The 19,372-nt window shown below is 42.8% G+C and overlaps 1 protein-coding gene across 1 annotated transcript; it reads left to right on the plus strand.

Annotated features, from left to right (window-relative positions):
• The first annotated feature begins 4,484 nt into the window (after window positions 1–4,484).
• On the plus strand, window positions 4,485–19,237 carry KLHL41 (kelch like family member 41). The gene is made up of 6 exons (XM_075829411.1): window positions 4,485–6,083; window positions 9,607–9,764; window positions 9,845–9,952; window positions 10,978–11,163; window positions 17,930–18,076; window positions 19,042–19,237. The coding sequence occupies exons 1-6, from the start codon at window positions 4,992–4,994 to the stop codon at window positions 19,151–19,153; spliced, it is 1,803 nt and encodes a 600-aa protein (XP_075685526.1). The 5' UTR covers window positions 4,485–4,991; the 3' UTR covers window positions 19,154–19,237.
• Window positions 19,238–19,372: the final 135 nt, after the last annotated feature.

Consider the following 19,372-nt stretch of genomic DNA (forward strand, 5'->3'; position numbering starts at 1 on the left):
AAGTGGCTCACAGAGAATGCTGCTGTACATTTTTTGCATGCTTTTTCTTCGGCTACCCCCATAATAGTGATAGCAGCTACAGTCAGCTACTTATTGTTCTTGTTCCACATCCATGCCTTAATACACGGCCATGTTACTTCTAACGCCCCTCTGCCCTGCTTTAAGCTATAGTCTATATTCGCTTTCAGGCACCCACACCAGCTGATATCACTGATCAAAACATATGACCGTATATGATATTTGACAAGGACTTTTTCACTAGAAAAGTCTGGTGACCTGCACGCTGAAATAACCATATGAGGAGACCGTTCTAACACCTTTGTTTTCAAAGCCGTCAGGGCAACAGTCTAGTGGTCCAGGATCGAGATCTATTGGTCCCTACACAGTTCTGAAGTTATCTATACTGCCCCCAGTGTTGGCCTCCAGAAAAGCTAACTTCAGAAATATAATGGAAAAGATGAACCCATGCAGGAATCTCACCCTAAGTAGATTACATCTGTATTCTATATGATCGATTGTGTAGCGTCCATGGCCACAGGCCGTCGGGTTTACTCACCTCCCGAAGCCATGGATCCGTGAGCGCTGGTCCCCATCTCCTTCCTAGGAGATGCCAGCGCTCACTTCCGCTCCGTTCTGCTGTGTCCCATAGGGTGCGCGTGCACGCTTGTGCCCGGCCTTAAAGGGCCAGCACGCGCATATCAGGAAATCATCAACGGCCCATGATTTCCTGGTCTATAAGAAGGCCCCAGCCCTTCTGATCCTTGCCTGAGTGTTGTTAGTTATCCCAAGTCTGTCTTGCAAATGGTCCCTTAGTGTTTCCCGTTCCAGTTATTACCCGTGCCTTGTTACCTGTTCCTGTATCCCGTGCTGTTCTTGTTCCTGTGCCTATCAGTGTCGGAGTCGTGTCACGTCCTGTGTCATCTGCCACATCCGGAGGAATTCGCCACGTCTGGCGCAACCTGCGGCACCTGTGTCATTCGCCACGTTTGGCGTTACCTGCTGAACCTATCTCCATCTGTACCAGAGCTGCGGCCACTGTCTGGACTATCCAGGTACCCTTGTGCGGGACATTGTATTGCTGGGGTTCCCTGTTGTTTGGCCAGCTGCCTCCCCGCTACAGCGGTACGGCCTAGTGGGTCCACAAACCTGCTACGTGACAGATTGCCATATAGGCTGTATATGTGCTCCTAGTTTATTCATCATTTAGTGGAATATATACTATAAGAAATCTGTTTTGTACTCCTGCTCGGATTAATTATCTAATGAACGTTCTATCTGAAGATACAATAGGTTAATTCAGTTTTAGTTGTAACAAAGCCCCTGTAGTATCAAATATTTAGAGCATACTGTAGTGTACTTCTAGTTTGGCGTCACACAAAATCCATCATGAAGTTGCATTTTCTACAACTCCCTAATACCTCTTGCACACGACCGAGTTCGGGCCATGAAAAATGATCCGCGTGTTGGACGCATTTCCCGGCCTGACCACGGTACAGATGAACGGGACTCCTGGCATCATAGTCCTTTATGAAGCTAGGAGCATCTACCTCCTCACGGAACTGCTCTTCCATACTGAATAAAATTATACAGTACAGAACAGCAGTTCCGTAGGGAGGCAGAGACTCCTAGCATCATAAAACATCTATGATGGCAGGAGTCCCGTTCACCTGTACTGTGGTCGGGCCGGGAAATGCGGCCAATACGCGGACCATTTTCCACGGCCCGAACTCTGTCGTGTGCACTTTTATGATCTAATTACTCCTGCCGCAAGTAATCTTCAGCAATAGCAGGGAAAGCTAATTTTTCTGTCCTCCTTGCAGCCTGTTAATGGACCATAGACTGTTTTAAGTCAGTCTGTGGCTTGTACTCCACAGGCAAACTAAAGGTTGTCCATAATTTGCCATGGTGATAAAAGCAAAGCATGTATGATTCAATATCCTAAAAAAATAAAAATGTAGTACCTTCAAACTAGAGGTCAAATGTTGTCTGTTCATAGAAAAAAAAATTACAAAAAAATGACCCTAGTATCTTTACTAGCACGGTTACTGGACATCCATGCAAAGCTATTAACCAAGTGTAAATACTATTGGGAGATTAGTGCATAGTGTGAGGTCAGATGTTTCCTGCCCTGTGTAGCATTTTCCTTCTATTTGGAGAGAATTAAGTCATGTATATTGTTATAAGCAGTGTGGTACAGCTGCCAGTCCTTTAGATCACCGGCTACCGTCTAACATGTGCTCAGCTAAACATGGACTCAATGTCAACTGAGCCCTTTGCTCAGCTGTTGTTTTAGCAGCTGACTGTCCCAGTGTGGTGTGGCAGGGGTGTGACAATTTACTGACAGAATTATCTAGAAAAATATTACTTTTAGGTGAATTAATTGGAAAAAATTCTTTTAAAGGTTTTTTCACGTAATTAATGCCACAGAAATACAACCTGCTCATCATCTGCAGATCTGAAATCCCTTTATTCATTGTGAGTACAGCTCTGGGGAGAGAGACTGCATTGTATTAATAAATCTCGCCCATTGGGTTTTTTGTTTGTGGCCTTTTGTTGCCATTTATTCCAAACCACATAGTCTAGGTGTGGTATTTTTTAGGGCGTTTCCCACCAACAGACCCAAAAACTGCAACTGCCTTTGTGACGCGTTTTGGTATGTTTTTTAAAACCGATAAGTACAAATATTATGTCTTTTTCTCATTTCAGATATTTAGGGCATATCCATTAGAGTTACAGAAACAGTCAATCACACTTACTTGGCTGTTCTTGTAACTCCCACAGAATGAAATGGAGAGGGATGTGCACAAGCTCGGCTACCTCTCCATTGATTCTCCACCTGGATGCTGTGGACACCTATCAGACATTTATGACATATCTGAGGGTATACTGCTTGTTGGCATGTCACCAAGCTGCTGCCTATATCCCTGAACTGAGGTACGTGACAGAGGTAACCGGTGAAACAGACGTGGAGATACCTTATTCTGGCACTGCTTGCTGGGAGTAACAAACCTCAAACCGGTCCGTTGGTGTCTGCTTGACAAAGCGACAAGTATGGTCCCAAAACGCGTTTCATCTGTACATACTTGGCAATCAATAAAATGTGAACATCTACAAATGGACCTGTTTGAAGTTTGTTACTCCCAGTGAGCAGCGCCAGAACGAATAATCCATTTTTTCTTCAAGTACCTTGCTCATCAGTCACCTCAGTAAGCACCACCTATGGTTTGTGACAAACTAAACTAAATGACTAAGTGAGGGCGTAATATTCCATTCCAAGATTTCACTGCTGCGGCTGCTTTGTTTAGACTTCGTTCACAACTTCGATCGAGCCTCCATCGCAGATTCCATCAAAAATCCCAGACAAAATAGCGCAGCATGCAGCAATATTTTGTATGGTAAAGCGATGGAAACTTGACTGGATCCATCCTACATTTCTACATTTCTATTGTTTCTGTTCCTATGATGGAAAAGAAACACGGAAATAAAAACGCAGATGGGAACAGAGCCTTAGGGGCAGCTAAATTTAGAAACATCAGTAACTTTCACTGCCAACATACATAACCTTAATCTCTAGAGACACTTTTCACAGTATACAGCAACGTAAGGAAATCAAATTTAAGATGTCGAATAATTATAATTTAAGAAAAAGCATATGAAGAAAGGGGCAGAAGTGGTCTGCGAAACGTATCAGTTGTAAATAAATTTATTACACCCAAAATTGTTAGCATTTTTATACAGAAATACATTGTATGACTATTTTTACAATCAACCGTAATCATGTACAGTGAAATTCCTTTAATCTGTCATTTGCTAATCCCAAATGTTTAATAAACCAGCTTTTTTTTTCCAGCACAGAACTGTAATATAATGAGAGATGTCACATGACCAGTTTAGGGTAGCAGATTTTGGGGGGCTGTACAAAAAGGTAAGCTTTTTATTGTCGCTTGGGTTGAGTCAGGAATAATAACAGCCAATCAGAAATCTCCATTCAGCGCTAGAGATTCATGATGAGAGGGAATATATAGAGTGGAGTTCTGGCGCCATTTCCAGCATGGAAGGTGCACTGTACAGACCTGCCTTACACAGCTAGATAGGTGTGTGTTACTAGTGCTAAGCCCAGTAACTAGCCACTAAAGAAATCAGTGTTTTAGGCTACTATTTAGTTAGCATAACAAATTTGGCGCTTTTCTACATGACTTTAATTAAAAATTAGTTTTTACTCTTTACAACACAGCTTTTATGTATCCTGTCTACATAGAAGCATTATTCTCTCGCAGACGATTCCGTCAGTTCAACTCGGCTGAGAGTGGGTCCTGTGCATCTCTGACACACAGGATCCACATAATATCGATCAGTTCATAACTTAGATGTGATCAATATTATGTGAATGCTGTGTCAGAGACACACAGGACCCGTTCTCACCCGAGCTGAACTGACGGAATCAGCTGAAAGAGAACAATACAGCTTCTTGGTATACAGGATATATAGACGATGTTGTATCGTAAAAAGTAAAACATTTTTATAATAAAAGTCAATTAAAAAGAAATCTTAAAAACACAGAAAAACATTGATTTAATAAAAAAGTGTACATAGCCTTTAAGGAAACGATAGCATTGTTTATTGCACATGTACACGATAATTAGATTATAATTTCCAGGAAACCCAGTAAGAGAATTAGATGCAAAATGTTATCCTTTCAATGCAACAGTCCGTTTTTACAAAGCTATCTCACCCTAGTAACAACCAAAATCTACAGTTGTTTCTTTCAATCTGTGACAGCTGCAGGAGCCATTCCTCTTTCCAAATTGGCCAACCTGAATTCCATATTGTAAGAGCCTGTACCTATATTTAGCAGGCAGGCTTAAATTGCAGAGAGTTTAAGCTTGGCAGAGTTCACAGATCAGCCCTTTTACTGCTTGACTTGGGAGCTGACAACAGCTAAGGCCTTTTTGCTTTCTCCCTGGAACCCTCTGCTCTTCAAGCAAAGAAAAATGGAACCCACCCGGGATTTAAAGGAAGAACTTAGGCTTTATCAATCAACTCTTCTTCAGGATGGACTGAAAGAACTTCTTGATGAGAATAAGTTTGTTGATTGCTTCCTGAAAGCTGGTGACAAAAGTCTATCTTGTCACAGGCTGATCCTTGCAGCCTGTAGTCCTTATTTCCGGGAGTTCTTCTTGTCTGATGAAATCGAAGAGAAGAAAAAAAATGTGGAGCTGGACAACGTCGACCCAAGTGTAATGGAAGCCATTCTTAAATACCTCTACTCGGCCGATATTGACCTTAACGATGGAAATGTCCAGGATATCTTTGCATTGGCCAGTCGTTTCCAGATCCCATCTGTCTTCACTGTGTGTGTCACCTACCTTCAAAGGCGCCTCTCACCTGCTAATTGCCTGGCTATCTTCAGGTTAGGTCTTCTTCTGGACTGTCCACGCCTTGCAGTCACTGCAAGAGACTATGTGAGTGACCGATTCAGTCAGATATGTGATGAAGATGATTTTTTGCAGCTTGCTCCACATGAATTGATAGCCGTTATTTCTAGTGATATGGTAAATGTTGAAAAAGAAGAAACCGTGTTTGAGGCCGTGATGAAATGGGCCAAGACGGACAAGGAGAACAAAGTGAAGAGTCTGGCTGATGTCTTTGACTGCATTCGATTTCGTCTTATGACCGAAAAATATTTTAAGGATCGTGTAGAAAAGGAGGAGTTGCTCAAAGAGGATCCTGAAATCCAGAAAAGGATTAAAGTTATTAAAGATGCCTTTGGAGGCAAACTGCCCGAGCCCTCCAAAGATAAGGCAGTAGCTGGTGATGTTGGGGATGAAGATTTACTTCCTGGATACCTGAATGACATTCCTAGACATGGCATGTTTGTAAAAGATCTTATCGTAATGGTCAGTGACACGGCTACAGTGGCTTATGATCCTGCAGAAAACGAATGCTTCTTGGTAGCCCTGTCTGAACAGATTCCAAGAAATCATTCCAGTATAGTCACCAAATCAAAACAAGTGTATGTCATTGGTGGTCTGTATGTGGATGATGAAAGTAAGGACAATCCTTTACAGTCCTACTTCTTCCAGGTATGTAGAGGTGAAGAGACTTTTTTTTATTATGTTATTAATAGATTTTATGAGTTCTTACCTTTTTGGTTGCAGAGCATTTTTATTCTTGAATTCATTCTTTATAATAGTTTAAGAGATTATGCCAAAAAGTTAAGTTCGGAAATACTAGGATTACTAGCATCCTGGAACTATTCTACATCTCTTAACCTCATGTAATTGTTAGGTCCAACATTCTGTGCTGATGGATTTCATAATATATCTTTATAGCAGTGAGCGCTACATTTTTGTAATACAGAGCTCCAAATCCCCGACATAGTCAAACGATCTCATTCTGGCTGCCTGTATCCATCACTAGAGGGTTCTTAGAAGCTTACTGCATACTATATTATTATTGAGATCCTTGCATAAACCGTATGCAGTAAGCTCCCCAAAGTGGTACCTGTAGGCAGTGAGAATGTTACGATTAAAGGGATGTTCCAGGACTTCAGGATAGCGCATCAATATCAGATTGGTGGACATCCGACTCCTGGCACCCCCACTGATCAGCTAATTGAAGGGGCCTCTTTACTGCTTACCAGGCACAGCTCCATACATTTGGTAGTGGATATGCCTGGTATTGCAGCTCAGTCCCATTCCCTAGACTAGGACTGATCTGCTCTGAGCTGCAATTCTAGACACAGCCACTATCGAATGTACGGAACTGTAGGAAGTCAGAGACCCCCACTGATCTGATATTGATCGCTTATCCTGAGGGCAAGCCATCAATATAAAACTCATTAGGCCCTGTTCAAACTGAGTTTTTTTGCCATAGAAACCATGGCAAAAAACGTCCGAAATTGCCTCCCATTGATTTCAATGGCAGGTGGAGGCAACAAGAAGCGACATGCCTTATCTTGAGGCTTTTCCGCCCAAAAAAGCCCATTGAAATCAATGGGAGATGGAAAAAAACGCCGCGAATGGCAAAAAATTCTCACGTTTTTTTCCTTTGCCTGTTGAAGAAAGAGAAAAAAAAAACTTTAAAAAAAAAAACACGAGCTGATTTTTGAAGGCAGAATTTTCTGCCTGCAAAAAACATCGTGTGAACAGGACTCTATGTCCATGCAGGGGATTTGGAGCTCTGATCTAGAAAACTGATGGCTATAAAGACATATTAAGAAAATGATCACCACATAAAAGAAACAAAATGATGTTCAAGGGTGGACATTCACTTTAAGACACTGATGAGCGCTGTTGTACAGATTATTTAGATTAAAAATGACTATATTTTATAACTGGCATGGGTTGCAATATCCCATTCAGTGCACACACACCATACTTACTGAGCTTACACATATGTCAGCATTACTTGTGTAGATAGCCAGGCTGGCCATAGGAATTAGATTATTGCTGGACAAAAGATCTTCTGCTGGCAGTTATTACACCTGCTCTCTCTTTACATGCACGTTCATTTCAGCTGAACTGTTATTTCTGTGGAGAGGGAAGAGTGGCCTATAAAAGCCAACATAACCGATGGTCTTTTTCCTGAGAATGAATGATGGGGTGAGATCTGGCAGCAGCAATGCAAGACAATTTGTTAGAAGATTCTGCTGATAATGGCAGGATCTGCTGACACCCATTTACGGGCAGTTTTTTTGTAATCTTGGCACATGGATATATTTTGGTCAAAGTGACCATAGACAGATTTATGGGGACTGCACATCTATCTTCGTATGAACTGATCAATAATGTCCTATCTTCGTTATATATATATATATATATATATATATGGTGTCTGAGGAGTCAAACCAAATGTCCATAGTTGCATTTGTATGTGGAGGATTATTTTAAAATCTACACATATCGCTCGCTACTCACTGGATTAATTGGGTCATGCATGATGCCACATGGTCATTCTAAGTCTTGACAGCTATTGAGACTCAAGACTCTGAATAACCATGTGGCATCATGCATGAACCAATTAATCCAGTGAGTAGTGATATGTGCAGATTGACGGCCATTGACCAGTTTGAGGTGTTATCTTCCATTTCCCATACAGTGACATCTGTGGTGCTGAAAGAGTCTGAGAACCAGAAGTCTTACTAGAGGTGCCATGAGTCATCCCATTGTGTATAACTGCCCTTCAGTAAAACCGTGCAAAGGCTAGGCTAGACGTAAAAAAAATAATAATATCGATCTCTCATATAAAGTATATATAAATAGAATACAATGAAACAATTAATCCAATATTAACACAAAATAATCCAAATTAACTCAATATATTAATAATTTACAAACATGGTGGTGGTGTAGCCATCAAATGGTGTCATTATATAGTAGTCAGAGGTTCTGCATGTTTGTGTATGTGGGATGTGCATGTTTGTCAGTTCGAGGTAGTTTATCTTGGGAAGAACAATGACTCATCTGAAAAATCCAACTCAAGTGATTGCTTTACCTCAAGATTTGTTGGCCTGAAGTACCCATAGACATAAAGATCTAATATCTATGAGAACTTTTAGGAAATTTAGACTGAAATATTTTTAGAGGTATCGTCTGGTTTAGAAAACCCATTTTCAAATACTCTGTTGGGGAATTCATAGTTAATAGAGTGGGGTTCCTCATTCAGAACCTCCATGCAAGAGTGGAGACTGGTACGAAGAACATCTCTCTCTGGAGGACCCAGCAGATCCATTCATTACATGAACATCCCATTCATTTCAATGGACACCTTGTAATGCTTTATTTCCCCTGTGGTGGCACTGCAGGGAAATTAAACACTGCTGCGGGGTACATAAGGTACCAGTATACCAGTACTAGGACACTCTATGATCAGTTTATTTCTGGTGGCTATTCTAACTAAAAGGGTGTGTCCAAAGTGGTCAACCCATTTAAGAATAGGCTATTATGGTAAAATGAATATACAACTGTGCATTTATGGACTTATTCTGTTATATTGGTAGCCACATACAGTATTTTACTAATAAAGGGTGTCTGTGGACAGCTTTAAAATATATTTTACTGCTTCACTAAAAAAAGATTAAGGTGAGAGCAGATTAGAAAACGTGGAAACATTTACATTGGTGGAGGAAAAGAAAGGAAAGACTGTCTTTAAAATATCTTTAAAAGGAAACAGTGTTCCAAGTTAATTCCAAACGAAATAAAAATACCAATGTGCACAGGGGTGGTTGCAGTATAAATTGGCCTACGCGTTTCGGACAACGGTCTTTTCCTTATTCATGGCTTGTACATAAACTTGGAACACTGTTTCCTTTTAAAGATATTCTAGCGCTGGATCGAAGGTTTTTTCCTTTCTTTTCCTCCACTATCTTGTCGTGTGCCGTCACAAATGATCCGAGATCAGTCTGGACTGAGACATCCTGTTGGTGAGCTGGAGGATTCCTCCTGTTTTTTCGTTTGAACCTTTACAATACTCAGGATGATAGGTAATTACAATGAATTTTACTCTTCATTAAATTATTTCTAATAAATCTTTAAAAATATGTACAAAATACATATGTCACGTTTACGTAATATCATATTTTAATTCCGTTCTTCTGTACTGCAGCTGGACAGCATTGGTGGGGAATGGATTGGACTGCCACCACTACCATCAGCCAGATGTCTTTTTGGGCTGGGTGAGGCCGACAACTGTATCTATGCCATCGCTGGCAAAGACCTGCAATCTGAAGAGTCACTTGATACAGTGTTTTCTTATGATGTTAAGTATGTTGTATATAGTTACCAAGCCCGTTACCATTTGACACCCCCCTGACGTGTTATTAAGTTTCTTTATGCTCTTTCAGATCAGTGGCTTGGAACGAGGCAAAGAAACTTCCCATCAAGGTTTATGGACATTCTGTAGTGTCACATAATGGGCTGATCTATTGTGTTGGAGGAAAAACAGATGACAAGTAAGTGTGTATATGATACAGTATTACTATAAAGGAGCGTCATTTTCCAGTGTAGTCTTCTAGTCGGTTTGTCCAGCACATGACCCTACATAATCTCCTAGTAGTGCTGAAGGATTTCAGATGCCCTATAGAGTGCTGTAGACCCATTGTTTATGCAGTTGGTACCTAGATCCACCAAAGTTATCGTCTGACATGTAGGAACATGATTTTTGGTGTTATTCTCCTTTTGGATCTTTGGAAACTAGTTGTTGCTTGATAAATATTGTTAGGGTCGGTTCATGACTCATCTGTTTCTAAGCTTTTTTGGAATCCCTTTGACTTCTTATATGTTTGTCAGGTTTCTGTTAGGTTATTTTCCAAGACGAATAAAGCAGATACTGACAGAAAGGGACCATGAAGCCTGTGTGAACAGTGCCTTCTACAACTAGTATATCTGAACACAAAATCCATATATTAATGGGATTACACCCTTGAAGCTACTGAAATTTGGTTATCTACCTCTAATATCAGATATAGCATGCTAGTTCATTTGCCAGTAATTGATGCCACTTTTACACCATTGTCAGATAATAAGCCCGCCATCTTGAATCAAGCTAGGAAGCTCAGCAACCCTTTCTCGGCGGAGGCCCTGCCTAAATCTCCCTATATGAGCTACAGCCATACTTGACGACAAACTATAAACATCCATCGAAATCATTGGATGCACTTTAATTTCAAAGGGTGCCTCCAGGGCAGGATTTTAGGAAAGGTAAAGAGGGCTAGTGTTCATGGGCTTCCACCATCAAGGGGACTGCACCTCCCCCCTTCTCCTTTGCCAATAGGTTATAGACTGTACTATTCCCTTATACCTGCACCATCGGCCCACCTGAGACTGGATAGTCATTTAAGAAAGGTCTCGTGAATATTTGGATAAACTAGCCATCTTCTGGACATAAGATAAGAGCGTGTGGTAAGGCCTATAAAGCCTACATTGATGGATTCCTGTGTCATGTGATGGAAAGCAAAGTATGTGTTTCTCATTACAGCAAATGTACGGGCAGACTGTTTACATTCAATCCCAAGAAAGGAGACTGGAAAGACCTTCCCCCAATGAAAACACCTCGCTCAATGTTTGGTGTTGCTGTCCATAAAGACAAGATCTTTGTTGCTGGTGGAGTCACAGAGGAAGGACTGACCGCATCAGTGGAAGCCTATGATATTACCACAAATAAGTAAGTATGAGGGAGAGACACTTGTACGCTTTCTGGGTAACCCAATAGCTCCACTTATATCCAGGACTTCTACCAAGAAGAATTTGGTGAGGTCTGTTACCAGACAAAGCTTTAAAGCCTCCACTACCGTGTAAGTTGAAGCTCATCTGGACTTAGTTTTTATTGCAAGGACTGAGTGAAATATTCTCTAAATTCCTCTAACTAACATGAGCACCATGGCATAGTCACTATGTTTAGCTGAATGTGAGGTTTCTTTCAACGGAACACAGTTTTACGTATGGAGGGCGCACGTTTTGTAGAAAAATTCGGAATTTAGAAAGCCCATTTACAGAAAATTTGTAGCTGCCATTTTTAAATGCTATGAAGTAGAAGCAAAATAGCTCTCCTCCAGAGAGAACAAAACCGCTCTCGTAGTCGCCTGTAGGTGGCACTAGAGTTTTTTCTTTCTTCTGGAGGAGAGCTATTTTGCATACTTTTTCCCATTGAGCACTGCCCTTAAGACTCCCTACAAGCTGGATCGCCGCAAGGATAATCAGTACCTTCCAAAAGATTAAGTGGTTACATTAAAGGGGTATTCACGTCATATAATATGGCTTAATACTATACCAAGAAGGGAATGGATCAAGTGTAGTACCTGCTCAAGCTGAGGTTAGTAATCATCTCTGCCGGTGGTTGATGGGCCATCGTAGAGGGATGACAGAATGCCGAGGTGAGGGCAGGGAGCCACAACGGTCATCGCTCTGGTGTACGCATTTGGTTTAAAGGTACCATTTGTAGGTGACTGCCGGATCGAGGTCAGGAGGTCGGGTAGTTTGGAAGCACGAGTTGCTATGTGCCCCAGGGCTGGTGACCCTGGGGTGCCCTAACTCACTGGGGGGTGGGATCCCACTGAGTGAAGGCACATTTGCATGCACCTTTATTCTCCGGGCCTTCTGGCTGAGAGATGAGGAATTTTTTATACCTGGCAGATGTAAAGGCTCTATCACAGCGCACATCCACTTACTTAATTTTGTTTTTTCACTATGTGTTTGTCACAAGGATTTTGGAATGCGGTGCCCTTTTGGGACCCTCCTGAGGTCTAGGGGGAAATTGTGTGGCCATCTGGTTCCGTTTTCCCCTGCACCTGGCCTCCCATCTTTGGAGTGGAGGTGCGAACTTGATGCAGGCTCCTAGGTTGACACTGGGGTGGCAGCCCAGGTAGAAGCCTAGGAGTGTGTTTGGGTCTCCCTAAGCTTCGGGGAGGGGGGGATCATCGATCCTCTAGGCCTATCGTTCCGAGGGTCGGGGAATGGTTATGCGGGGCCTCTCTCTTTTAAGAGAGGGGCTGCGATAGACAGTGGCGGATTAAGTAAACCATGGGCCCTGGGCTGTTCCTCAAGCTTGGGCCCCTTGTCCACCACCGCCCTGCCACGTCATGTCTATATTAAACACCACCTTTCTGTGTGAGCATTGACAAATGAGTGCTACGATTCCCCTTGTCAAAGAGCTGTGTCCCTACGTACTGTCTCCAACCATCGCTGACAGTATCACACTGTGTAGGGACACGTCCTCCTGACAAGGGGAATGGTAACACGCATTTGTCTATTAGTCCTGGGTACACAAAGACTTTATGTGGAATACAAGGATTTCCGATAACTGACATGTCAGGAGAGGGGACAGATCTATAAAGGCAATGACTCACAGGAGATGTCTTCACTGATGGGTCGTTCTCTTTTCTTCTCCATCTGACACAGACCGTTATGGCGACTTCTCCTGATGACTGCAGAGTTTCCTGATGAGAAATCTTTTCCCCTTGATTCTGTAGCCATTTTCAGCGTCTATAGCAACATAAAAATTCAGACATAAACACCATAAATTGTCTTATACCCCAGACCCCTAAGCAAATTAAGACCCCAGGCCCATACATTAACTCAAACCAATAAATTCAGTCCCCAAGAGGTAACTAAACTTTAAAAAAACATTTGGCGTGTCATAGTGAGAGTGATATGTCAGAAGTTTTTATCGATGGGGGTCCCAGCATTGAGACCACCACCGATCACTAAAACAAAGCAGCAGGAGTGCCCGGGTGAGCGCTGTTCCACTTCATTTCTGATTGTCTTTCCTCGTCGCGGTGTACGGACTCATAGACTTTCTGTTGTGCCCTTACACCGCATGCTCGGCTATCAGAGGAAAGACGATCAGAAACAAAGTGGCTCCTCACTCACCTGAGCGCTTCTGCCACTTTGTTTCAGCGATTGGTGGGGTCTCCGTGCCCGGACCCCCACCGATTAGAACATTTGACATATCACTATGACATGTAATTTTTTGAAAAAAGTTAGTTAGTTACCCTTTAAGCAGTCAGACACCCCTCCCCAGTGCATCTGACTGACTTCTGAGTGCCCTATGGGAGGGTCTAAGCGTCTGACACTTAGGGTGGATTTACACGAGCGTGTGCGTTTTGCACACGCAAAAAATGCGGCGTTTTGCGCGCGCAAAAGACACTTAACAGCTCCGTGTGTCATCACCATATGATGCGCGGCTGCGTGCCTTTCGCGCAGCCGCCATCATTATGACACTCTGTATGTTTGTAACACGTGGTGCTTTTCTGTTTGCAATCATAGGTTTACTGCTGTTGAGCAAATCACGCATGTCCCACGGAGGTGCCTCCATGTGACATGCGTGATTTTCACGCACCCATTGACTTCAATGGGTGCGTGTTGCACAAAAAACGCAGAAATATAGGACATGTCGTGAGTTTTACGTAGTGGACACACGCTGCGCAAAAATCACTGACGGTCTGCACTGCCCCATAGACTTGCATAGGTCCGTACGACGTTCGTGTAAATCCGCTCTTATGGCTCTGGGGGGGAAGGAGTTATTCCCCTACAGAACCCTCAACAGTCAATCAAACGCTCTGACCCCCCCCCCCCCCCCCTGCAGTATAATAACTACTGGGGGCTCTATGGGGGAGATTATACTGCAGGGGGGGGGGTTCTGAGCATCTGACTTACTGCAGAGGGCTCTATGGGTGGGAAATTATTTCACACACAAAAAATGTGAGATTAAACACCCTATATACAATTCACACTAACACCACACACTATATATTCAAACCACACACACTACACGCACACACTATATAGACTTACATTATAGACACTATAAACACAGCACACACGATAAACACAGCACACACGATAAACACAGCACACACGATAAACACAGCACACACGATAAACACAGCACACACGATAAACACAGCACACACGATAAACACAGCACACACGATAAACACAGCACACACTATATACACAGCACACACTATATACACAGCACACACTATATACACAGCACACCAGTGGCGTAGCTATAGGGGTCGCAGCGGTCGCAGTTGCGACCGGGCCCCTAAGCCTGAGGGGCCCACGGGCCCCCCTCGCCACACTTAGAGTGACCGTATCATTACTTCTTAGATAGAATTAATTTTTACACAGCGCAGGTGCAGCAGCGTGTGTACTCCCCCCTCCCTTCTTGTGCTCTGAGGCACTGGATTGGAGGAGACAGGGGAGGAGGAGTCTAGATACACACGCTCTGTAAGGAGAAGCTCCTTTCTCATCGCAGGTCATTTCCCCCACATCCATGTGAGTTCTGGACAGGAATCAGTTACACTGTCTTTCTTTAGTGGTTTTTCCTATACTGTGTTTGTGCTTTGCTGTCTCTCTCTGTTCTTTCTATCCTGCAAATAGAGGACAGAACGGGAGGATTCAGCAGTGAGAGCAGCGCAGACAGGACACTGATAAGAGGTTACTGAGTGTCATAATTCATTACAGGACAGCTCAGCCTCCAGTTATCGGGAAGACACTGATAAGGGGTCTAGAGGTTACTGTGGGTCATGAATGATTGCACATTACAGGTCTGGAGCTGTGCTGTAATGTGAAGCACACAGCTCTGTATGCCAGTGTCCATTAGGAAGCTATAGATAATAAAGAGGCTCCTCCTACAGGTTTATAAAGTTGTTTTTTTTGCCAGAATCATAAATTACCACCTATCTTTAGGATAAGTGATCATTTTGTTTTCGCTGGGACCCCCACCAATCATGAGAACTGGGGTTCCAAACCCCCCATTTCTCCTCACTGTAAGCAGGACATTGAATGGAGCAGCGGTCGTGCATGCACTCTACTTGCTCCATTCAAAGTCTGAGGGAATGACAGAAACAGCCGAGTACAGCACTCGGCTGTTTACGTCATTGTCATAGACCGTGAATGGTGCAGCGGGCGTATGCTCAACAGCCACTCCATTCAAGCTCCTCTTTACTGCAGGGGTGCAGTTAGGTGGATCTGAGGCTTTGTGACCCCTGGTCTCTCGATCACCTCCAGCAATAAGAGAATGATCAAATATACTGTGGATAGGTAATCATTTATGATTCTGGGAAAACCATTTTAAATATGTTGCAATTAATAAAATTATCAACTGCCCAGGTGGAATTTATCCTGTGTAGGAGGACATAGGGGGCAGCAATCCCTTTGTGGGGGCAAAAAAGTTGGTATTATGACTGTACAAGGCACAAAGGAGGGTATTACTGTGGGGCACAAAAAAGGCATTCTGATTTTGTGGTGGGACACTATTACTTTGTAGGGAACAAAAGGGGGCACTAGTACAGTTTGGGGCACAAATGGGGCCACTATTAAGGTGGAGGGGGCACTAAGAGGGATATTGGGGCTAGCAGCATAATTTGTAGTTTGTGTGAAGAGACAAGTTGTGGCTGGAAGAAGTCTTGCCGGTCTGGCCTGGATAGAGTAGAAAAGGGAAATCGGGATACAACTGTAGTGTATTCATTTTTCACTGTGTAGAGCTGGTATATGACCTTTATTTGGTGACTTCATTATTTAGGTATAGTATCATACATAGAACTGCTCCGCTTTAAGCCTGCCATGTTATAAAAGTTGTTTTATTCGTCTCTGATGTATATATTTTTGTTATGAGGGGTTACTTTAGAGACCCAGTAATGCAGCTGAAAGTTAGAGAAAAGATGCGTAGGGGGGCCCAAACTGAAATTTTGCACCTGGGCCCATGAGCCTTTAGCTACGCCCCTGCAGCACACACTATATAGACTTACATTATGACACACACACACACAAACACACATAAACACACACTTACCACAGTCTCTTCCTCTGCGGTGCTTGTCTCTGGCAGCCTCCAGGACCTTAATCATGTGACTGTGACGTCACCACAGGTCCTTCACCCTCTAGTTTCAGTTTTGCCGTTATCAGGCAGCTGCTGGAGGTTTAGACAGGAGGGACAGTGTACAGCTACACAGAGGAGCAGACTGTCAGGGAGACTCCAGCACCTGCCAATCACAATCTGACAGTCTGCTCTCTACAGCTGATGTGCTGTGCCCCTGTTCCCTGGCCGCAAATGACTCCCCCTGCACATCCCCCCCTCCTCTTCATCAGCAGCACGTGGGACCGATGACCGCTAGAATGCGGCCGGCAGCAGCCCTGGAGAGTTTTTTTTCACTTCTGTGCGGTTTGGGCAGCTATGGGCCCCCGTGCAGCCTTGGGCCCCGGGCGGCCGCCCGAAACGCCCATATGAGGATCCGCCACTGGCGATAGACCGTATCCGTGTGCACTTTTTGTGTGGCACCTCTGCACTTTGGTGATAGAAAGCACAGCTCAGGCTTTCAAAAAAATGGGGCTGTGTTGCCGTTCCCTGCACAACAGGAGGCCAGACGTGCCGCTGTACAGGGAAATATTTGGAGCCACACTTAACTAGCAATGCAGCCCATTCATTGTGCAGATCGGTGTGGGTCCCAGCAGTCTAATCACAAAAGACCATCCCTGTCCACATGTACCATTAGGGCATATGGATATTATAGTGGTGGTCCTCTGCTCAGCATACCCCTCTGTGAGCCAGAGCTGAGAGATAATAACAAACAGTGGCTTTCGCTCTGGCGGACGAACCGTCACATGATACTACATGTATAGCTGAAGGCAACTTCCCCCAGCAAATTCAGCCATTTGCCTGGGGTATTAGAATGTAACAACTTTTATCCAAAAAGGGCTTGTCTCACAAGTACCGTAATGGCTATGAAACTTCATAGAACATCCTGGTTAGTTAACCGTTGCTGTTGAAGCCATGCCCATTAATCCCAGGAGATAAGTGTGAAACCGCTACAAAAGAAAAAAGGTTCATGATGTCATATAATAGCCTTCTTGGCAAATTTATATGAGTGACACATCCTACAGTAATCCCAAGATTAAATCTAAACTTGACTGTGCCCACGTCTAGGTATCCATGAAACCCTTGGCTCTGGGATATGAGATTTGTCGATAGAACACAATGCACTTTCCAGTGACTGGTGGAAAAAATAATTCAATGTAATGGAATTCTTCACAACAAATGTTGCATATTGTTTCCGTAGAAACTTGTACAGATATTTGCATTATCATTTTTTGCCCAGTATAAATTCAGTGTAAAAGTTTTATTTTTGTATTCATACCCTTTGTAAAACATCAAGTAAAATGGGTTGTATGAGATTTAAAAAATATAGCTGCTTTCTTCCAGAAATAGCGCCACAGTTGTCTGTAGGCTGTGTCTGGTATTACAGCTCTATCCCAAACAAGTGAATCGGGCTAAGCTGCAAAACCAGACGCAGCCTATTGACAAGAGTGGCACAATTTCTGAAAGACAGCATATTTATCTCATCTTATACAATCCAATTCATTATTTTGAGTTTTGCCTATTTAATATTTCACTTTATGCCATACTTTTTTTTTTTTTTTTACAGATGGGAAACAATAACCGAATTTCCCCAAGAAAGAAGCTCTATCAACTTGGTCACTTCATTAGGATCTCTGTACGCAATTGGAGGATTTGCAATGGTTGAGCTAGAATCAAAAGAATTTGCACCTTCAGAGGTCACAGATGTATGGAAGTAAGTTGAGCTGATCCTAAACAAGGAATGTAGATTGCCCTGTTGGTGCTGTGTTGGTACACAAGGAAAATATATACATTTGAAAGGTACCTAGAAGCAGGCATAAAAGTTATTTTTCCGATGTACAGAATGGGAAAAATTTATAGGTTCTGACTGACCGCTTTCATGGTCAACAGTTTACAGTTTGAGGCCTATTTGGGGTTTCCCAAACTTAGACATTTAAGGCATATCCACAAGACTTGGATCCCATCTATCGGGAAAATGGGTCTCCCTTGACCCCTATTCCGTCAGCTGAGACTGAATAGAGAAGTTGCTCTGGAGGATCTGTCCTATCCTGTATTATACAGGCATCCCAGTGGTTTAAATGGACGCTGCAGGGAAATTAAACAGTCACGGCCAGGTTTCCCCACAGATTACAGCTGATGGCTGGAGGTCTTCAGGGTGACACCGCTTATTGTTAAAGAACCCTTTCAACAAGTAGGTACTGTCCAAGCGGACAACCCCGTTAAGGACTCTCGGAAACCTGGACGACAACTTATGTGGAAGCTGTGATGACAGAATGTCAGAATAGATGTAATAGGGAATGCGGAAAGGGGTTATCATTATAAAAGAACCCATTTAAGGACTCAAACCTGGACGACAACTTCTGTGGAACCTAGAATAACATTTCGTATTGTTGGTCACCCATCTTTCCCAGAATAGATAGAACTAGCAAAGGGCTACAAAAGTACTTATATGTACCAGTAATGTTTGGATTTTAGGGGTAAATATTTCTTTCGGAAACTGATCTATGGGTCCAGAAACTAGTGATCAATATTTTATGAAGTTCCCCAGGGATTTCAGTTTCTTCAGTCATTCAGTAGGCTATATGTGAACAGACTCCCCAAACGCCCATAAGAAGGTCATGTTTACTGTACAGTATAAGCGTGTTATCCATCTAAACTTACATTTCTGTGTTCCTCTAGGTTTGAAGATGACACGAAGGAATGGGGCGGAATGCTGAAGGAAATACGATACGCCTCCGGAGCCACCTGCCTCGACTCTCGCCTTAATCTTTTTAAACTGACAAAGTTGTAAGAATAGAGCGTGGCTTATGATGACACCATTGATTAAAGTATTACAATATTTTTGTTCTCTACTGCTTGTTTAAAACTAAAGAAAGGTTGTACATACATTTATAGTTAAATTAATAAAGTTTTGGAAATCAGAAATTCTTCTTATCATAAAATTCATGTCATTTAAAATCTGTAATCTGTTGGTCTATAATGTAGAAGTAATTGAAACGGCACCATCCTT

This window comes from Rhinoderma darwinii, chromosome 6, assembly GCF_050947455.1.
Source record: "Rhinoderma darwinii isolate aRhiDar2 chromosome 6, aRhiDar2.hap1, whole genome shotgun sequence".
In the NCBI taxonomy this organism is placed as follows: Eukaryota; Metazoa; Chordata; class Amphibia; order Anura; family Rhinodermatidae; genus Rhinoderma; species Rhinoderma darwinii.

Excerpts from the sequence above, each read along its gene's own strand:
- KLHL41 (XM_075829411.1), top strand. The coding sequence starts at position 4,992 with ATGGAACCCACCCGGGATTTAAAGGAAGAACTTAGGCTTTATCAATCA. Across the intron at positions 6,084-9,606 it reads TACAGTCCTACTTCTTCCAG|CTGGACAGCATTGGTGGGGA; the intron begins GTATGTAGAGGT and ends TCTGTACTGCAG. Across the intron at positions 9,765-9,844 it reads GTGTTTTCTTATGATGTTAA|ATCAGTGGCTTGGAACGAGG; the intron begins GTATGTTGTATA and ends ATGCTCTTTCAG.